The sequence below is a fragment of the Cariama cristata genome, unplaced genomic scaffold (genome assembly GCF_000690535.1).
Source record: "Cariama cristata isolate BGI_N322 unplaced genomic scaffold, ASM69053v1 scaffold2870, whole genome shotgun sequence".
NCBI classification, from domain to species: Eukaryota; Metazoa; Chordata; class Aves; order Cariamiformes; family Cariamidae; genus Cariama; species Cariama cristata.
The window spans coordinates 44,037-51,128 of record NW_009596173.1 but is presented as its reverse complement, the minus strand read 5'-3'; the positions used below and the strand labels follow the sequence as shown (position 1 = coordinate 51,128).

Sequence of the window (7,092 nt, the reverse complement as noted above, 5' to 3'; positions counted from 1 at the left end):
CTTTATGGCCTCCCCGGCCCCCACCCAGGCACAGCTGGGCAGCCCCGGCCCAGGTGCAGGCAGGTTTTGGGGAAAGGCCCTGCAGCAGGGCCCTTATTTGCCAAACCTGGCAGGGTTTAAAGTGAAGGGGCAATCTATGTAATTGGTAGGAGATGAATTTAAAATGTGAAAGGAAGGTCGTGTTTGTCCTGTGGGCAGCAAAGCCCAGTGAACCTGCTGCTGTCAGGGGCTCTGGGAGCGGGCAGTGCTGGCAGCTCCACAAAGGAGCTGGACAACATCACGGACAACAGATCTGTTCATAACTGGAGACTCCAGGGAGGGGCCGGGGGGGGACCTTGCTAATCCAGCAATTGTGGTTGATCGGGAGTATGAGGGGAAATGGTGCAGAGAGTGACCCAGCTTGCTGAGGGTCCCCAAGTCACCTGTCCTATTGCTGCCATTTGCTGCTGCTGCTTTTTGGGAAGGAGAGAGGTTGAGGGGGGTCGTCTGACATTTTTTTCAGGTCATGGCGAAATGGTGTACCACAGGCAAAGCATGCAGCCTTCACAGCAGCTTTAACCCCAGTATGTATCAGTGGCATATGGGGAAGAGCATCCAACCCAGCAACAGCTTATTCATCTTCAAGTTTCTTGATCTGACATTTAGGAAGGCAAGTTTCTTTCCACAGACGTGCTGCCCCATCTCATGGCGAGCAGTTTCTCCACCGTATCCTCCATGAGGCCCAGCACCCCCTCGTCTGTGGCTCCTTCCTGGCCCTCGCCAGCCTCCCATAGCAGCCCCCCATGTCCCGCCTGTGTCCCGTCAGTGTCCCACCTGTGTCCCGTCAGTGTCCCACCTGTGTCGCCTCCTCTCAGCCCCAGGTCCCCCGGCTGTGGCTGTGCCAGGAAAGCTGGCTGCAGCAGCCCCCCAGCCCCCCCAGCTCCATGGGGGCTGCTCCTGAAGGGCCAAGGGGGGCTTGGGGTGTGCAGGAGGGCAAGTGAGAACCTGATTAACTGCAAGAAGGGTGATTTGGGAAAAGAAGTAAAAAGCTGGAAGGTTAGTCCTAAAGGACAAAGGAGACCGTATGTCGTAAGAGCTGCCTGAGTTAGACATGGGAAACGAAATGGCAGCTAAAGCAACGACGTCTGAGAGCAGGACCCAGGGAAACTGAGGCAGGGTGAGCTGACGCTGGCAGGCTCTGGGGGGCTGCTCATGCCAAAGCCAACAGGAGAGCAGTAGGAGGGCCTTTACCAAGGGCTCTGTTAATGTTTGCCAGGGCATGCCTCCCTGCACAAGCAGCAGGTCAACCTGCTGTGCTCGACAGCTGTGCTCTCTGCTGTCCCGCTTTTGCATAGGCTCTGCTCTCCCAGCTTTTAAAATTAACCACGAGGGCTAGAAATGCTCCAAGGGTGATCGTGGGTGCCTGGGCTAGGTCTGGGAGCTGTAAAGAATGGAAAAAAGAAACAGAACTGTTAGTAAATACGAAGAAGGAGCTACATATAAGAAGGATTTCTTTGCATGACATTGCTGGTAATTTCCTATCTGAAGGCAAGAGATAAACTAAACCAGCATCGCTGGGGTGTGGGGATGTGGAGGTGTGTGTAATGCCGTGGTACCAGCAGCGGCTGAGGGGCTGACACAAAGCAGGAGAAGCACCTATTAAGGCAAGGCTTATGAGCAAAGTGAAAATGGCTCATGCAAATCTCTGGCCCCAGTGGCATGGGGGGTGCGGAGCCCAGCCAGGAGCCCAGCAGTGGGACACAGGGAAGCAGGCTGGGTCCCCCCGCAAACCTGGGGATAGAAGCTGCATGGGAACCTGGTGAAGGGCACCAGGGTGGGGAAGAGGCGGTGGGGATTTACAAAAAAAGTCACCTTTGCATTTTGCTACATGGCAGGAAACTACATCTGCAAGGACAGGTTTCAGAGAGCTCAGATTCATGATAACCCTTAGACCATTAATGCAAGCATTCACCTGACAGGAGGATGCATGTTTGCTTGGGCAAAGGAAGGAGCTGAAGGTGGATTTCGAGCAGCCTGGTATAATCTGTGACCTCTGTGCCCCTGCCCTGCTGAGCTGCAAAGGGGAGATGGGCGGCTGCTTGCCCCCGCCCCCCTGGGAAGGTCTCTGGGGCGCAGGAGGGAGCACGGGGCAGGTGGGGCTCGCTCTGGGCAGCCCGGCCAGGCGGGCCCATGAATCCTCTTTGCTCAGCAATTCACAGTTCAGGCAGCTGCGGGCACACCCAGAAGCGAATTTTAGGACATTTGAGAACTCAGGTGTTGGATAACCTCACGTGTCTCGGGCTGATGGCACATGAGCTAGTAGGAACTTTAAGGCTGTCCGTTTTGCTTACACAACATCTGAAGCCTTCAGGTGGGATGGGAAGGCCCAGTCCTGGGTTGGGACACGGCTCCCTATGCGATGCACAAGTGAGAGCGAGCCCCAAATACTTTAAGGCCAAAGAGCGCTGTGACTAAAGCAGTGACCTTATTTGCGGAGCAAAGCACTGAAGTTTAGACCTAGAAACGCTTGCCAGCAAGTGACTCAGTCTCCCGGGTGCCTGTGGCTCAGCATCCACCCTCATGACAAGAGAGATGTGAAATACTCTGATCAGGGTCCTGGGGTCGGCACTGAAGCAGTGAGGGCATCCCTGCTGGGCATCCCCAATCAGGAGATGCCTCCAGGTGCTCCTTGGCTGGATGGAGAAAGACACTTCTCCTCTCTTGGGTCAGTGGAGGACCTCCAGCTGTCCTTCCAGCCAGGCAGCCCAGTCCCTACCCTGCCAATGCTGCTGCCAGCACCGGGCCAGAGCAGCGGGCAGTGACAACCGATGTGGTTACACTGAAGGTGTTGCCTGTGATTGGAACAAGGGAACATAAAACCCACACACACGGAGTCAGGGCTGTGTTCCCCATGCACAAAGCCGCAGGAATAGCATCAGTCGTGTAAGGGGATAGCAGGCTTTACTGGAGAAAAACCTCACAACTGTTCAATTTTTTTGGTAATATGAACTAAGAAGTGGTTTGCAGGAAAAAAAAAGTGTGATGGAGAGTGGTGTATGGACCGCTATCACCCACAGAGGCAGCAGCGGTGTCTGAAATGCTGAGCCTAAAGAGCTCATTCTCCAAAGATTTCACCATCAGGGAAGTAACTACGGAAAGTACTAAATAATTAAGTACTATTGAGGGTTGCCCAGTAACTGAGAGTGCAATAGTCTAATGCTTTTTCTGTGAGCTTGTACTTGAGTAAATATTTAGGCTTTTAAAGCTTTGAATGACAGCGGCCATTGCATAGGGACACTCTGTGCAAAGCCTTGGACTATGTTTACTCACAGATGGTCTATTACTTATAGGGCCCTCAAAGGCTTTTCAGTCCATGCAGTCCTCGTGCAGATTGCAGACAAGGGTGGTCGTTGGGTTTGGCGGTGACTCGGTCTCTCCTTGGACTGCATTCGCAAAGTTCGGCTTCCAAAAAACTCTGGTCAACCACGGCTCTTGGTCAGCAGGTGTCAGACAGCAGTATCTCAAACTGGCCTGGATTGCCCTCTTTCATTACAGCCAGATGCTTTTGGTCATGCTTTGCTTTTCTTTCAGAAGGCCCACATTTGATTTTTAATGAAATCAGGATGGTAAGGCTTCAAACAAGGAGGAAAAGAAAGAAAAAAAGAAAGAAAAGAAAGGAAATATTGCCTAGCAATGAGAAACACCTAGAGGCCAAGGTAAGAGCACTTACTGTGGACAAGTGGGTATTGGTGCCTTCTGTTGTCAGAGACAGCACTAAACGGGCACCCTGTCTGGCTGCAGCAGCCTCTGATCGCCCAGCAAGCAGCAACCCAAAATGAGTATTTCCATCTCCTAGGCAAGAAGATTGCCCACTTGCCTCTCTGTCCCTGAGCACCACGGCCTCTGTGAGGGGGTAGCCCCTGGGAAGCCTCTCCGGGGTGGCCTTGAAGCTCCGCACAGACGCTGCTGCTCAGGCGTGGTTAAAGAGCTGAGCCGAGCACCCCAGGGTGCTGTCTATCACGTCGGTGGTACCAGTCATTTTTAGCATTAGTGCATTGGGATAAAGTGTCTAACTTTTGTCCCCCGGAGATTTAAGTGTATGGATGATGGTAAAAAGGAATGTAGATGGGCAACAGACACGTAAGAGAAAGGATGACGGGGTGAACACCACAACTCCCATTCACTCACAGAGACTATGGGGCTCCTCTGGGGTGCGGGGCTGTTGGTTTCCGTATGTCTGGCTGCCAAACTGCAAAATGATTCGGTACTCACCTCCTTTACAGGATGGTCACTGACCTCACCGGGCTTTCAATCAAAGAGCAAGAGATTTGAAAAACTTTGTGCAATCCTTCACTGAGACCCCCCCATAAAATAACGAGAGTACTTAACAAGGTGATACATTTCTGGGTGGTGGAAATCTTACAATACCTTTTATTTATCTGAATCTGAATATACAGCAGATGGGAACAAACGAACAACTGACAAGAAATATAACCCCAGCTTAACTTTTGATTACTGGAAGAAAACTCCGTTTCATCATCCAAATGTTCTGGTGTCCTGGAGTAGGAACAATTTGACTGGTTTTGTAAATACACCCAGCAAATGTGGCAATAATCCTTGCGCTGTTGTAAGAGTAGGGCAGTAACATTGCCGAAGCCTTATGAGCCATGTTGACGATTGTGAGCAGATGTGCTAAAAGATGTATTTTTCCTATATGAAGGATGAAGGGGGCCTTCTACCTTAAATTTTTGCATTTAAAGAGAGAGAAATTACCCAGATATCAAACAGCTTCCAATTTTCTACACAAAGGAGTAGGGAACTGCAGACCAAAGAGCTATTTTTATGTGCAATACTGTTTGCTTAAATTAGCATCATTTCTTAAATCCACATTTTTTCCCAAAGCCAGACATTGCTTCTGCAGCTTGTCCAGTTGCTTTTTCTACCCCATCTTGTGCCATCTTGGAAGCCTTGTCAATAGCTGCAAGAAAGGGAAAAAGATAAGCAGAAAGCTGGAAAAATGCAACATAGTTTAATATTTGTGACAGAAGGGAGAGGTGTGAAAAAATTAGACTATAAAAATATAGGGAAATATCTTTAAAAAAGATTTTGGCAATTTTGCTGCCTCCCCATCTAACGTCAACAAGTGCCCAAGCCCACCCTTCTCATCACATCCATGGAGCCACAGAGGGTGTCTGCTCTAAGGAGATACTGCCAACGCATTTTGGCTTTCGTTAAACATTTTAGACCCTGAAGTTGCTAACTCTCCCCTCATTCTTAGAAAATTATTAAAATTAAGTGAGAATTGAGCTTAGTTTTTAGTTTAACTTGTTCCCGATCCCCAGAAGTGAGACACCAACATTTTCCAGCTGCGGAATCGTTAACGTTTGACCCCGGCTGCTGCCTCGGCAGGGAGCCTGGACGGACCTCTGCCCTCTGGGCTGAGAGGAGCAAGATGTATCACAGGGTTACTTAATCCTCAAGAAAGAAGAGCAAAGTTTTGTCCACACTGTTCCCACAAGTTTTCTAAAAAGGAAGCCAAAATCTGAATGCCATGCATGAGACTCGGTGGCCAGGGGAGTGTCAGCTGTTGTCTGCCAGTAAAAGTACGGAGCTACTAAGCAACAGATCCTGAAATCCTTTCCCATGAGATTTATAAAAGGCCAAAAATTGTCACTGACACCAAGGACTTTCAGCCTGAGAACGCTTGCGGGACAGAGGGGAATGAGCACTGCCCGCTGCTGGCTTGTGTTCAGCTGCTCGATCGTCGCTTGACTTGAACATCATTGCTCCTACCTTTCTGGCTTGCATCTGTAATCTGGTTGACTGCATCCTGAGTAGCCTGTCCCAATGTGTTTGCTGTAAGTAAGGACAAAAAAAATATTTTCCAGCTGTTCACATTTATGCTTATAGGAATTCCCCATGTCGATTGGGTTTTCTGCCTGTCCGCAGAAGGTTATGTCCCTGGCAGGAGATAAGGCTGGTATGGAGAAGGCTGAGGCTGTGTACTTCGCTCGTGGGCACCCTGGGAACTATGTGTGTTGCCAGAGCAGCTTGCTATGAGATCAGTGTTCACCTAGCACCTATGGTCAGCTGAGCAAATCAATGACCGATAAGAAGATAAAATAAAAAGGAGATAAAGAAGCAAAGATTAGCAGTGAGTTGGAATGATGACATCTAGCTGCAAGCTGCTTATTTTACACTACACTTGCTTTTGTTGATTTTTCTAGCTTATTCTGCTCAGAGAAGCTTGGCCATCTAGCATGCATTTTCTTTGCGGGCTGTTTGGGAGTAATGCCTTTCCCAAAATGGAAGCAAAGGCATTAGCAGAGCAGGACAGGAAAAGACAGATTTTACAAACAAGATATAAATAGAAGAAAAAGAACAGCAGAATCTAAAAACATAACAGATCAACTCCAGAATATAAAGCGTTAAAAAAGCGAGATGCCATGCAATTCTAAGATATCTGATACAGTTTATGAAAGTGACAGCCATCCTATCACTTTTACTAGAGGAAGAGGTGACCCCCTTGATGGCACAAACATATTCAGGATGCAGCAAGGACTTTTTTATTTTTTAGAAAGGGGTACTGTCACATTTCTGGATCTACTGCACATTTGTTCCCAGGTATATGGAAGCTTACCGTAACTCTGGAGAAATCAGTGAGGTTACTCATGTATTTCAGCTATACAACAAAGTGTTTGCAGGATCAGAATCCAAGACGGTATCTGATACAAATTATACTCTGCTAGGAATGAGCTGCACACAAATACTGTAAGGAATATACTATAAAATGCTTGAATAAGTAATACACATATTGCAATTTTTCATTTAAAAGAAAAGCTATTATGCTTTGCATTGAAAAGCTGGTTTCCAACACACAGTGCTAATAATAATGCGGTGCTTGGCCCTACAATGTGGGCATAGCTGTGACAGAAATGGGTGCACAGGTTTTTTTTAAACCCTGCAAAGTCTGGTGATCACTGCTGGAAGAGAATACAACAGAAACATACTTGTACTACTTACTACCAACAGTCCATTGCAATCAATATAGTTATTACCAGAAAGCATTGATAGGCCAAGTAGCAAACGTTAAGCAATGGTTAACTCCAACTT

At 48.3% G+C, this 7,092-nt stretch overlaps 1 protein-coding gene across 1 annotated transcript in view; it reads right to left on the bottom strand.

The window, feature by feature from the left end:
* Nucleotides 1-4,850: 4,850 nt before the first annotated feature.
* The window catches only part of ADIRF (adipogenesis regulatory factor), a 2,711-nt gene continuing 469 nt past the window's right edge, over nucleotides 4,851-7,092 (bottom strand). Inside the window, exons 2-3 of the mRNA XM_009704793.1 lie at nucleotides 5,773-5,835; nucleotides 4,851-4,957 (exon numbers count right to left, since the gene is read on the bottom strand). Of these exons, the coding sequence (XP_009703095.1) occupies nucleotides 4,851-4,957; nucleotides 5,773-5,835 (170 nt within the window). The remainder of the gene's footprint in view (nucleotides 4,958-5,772; nucleotides 5,836-7,092) is intronic.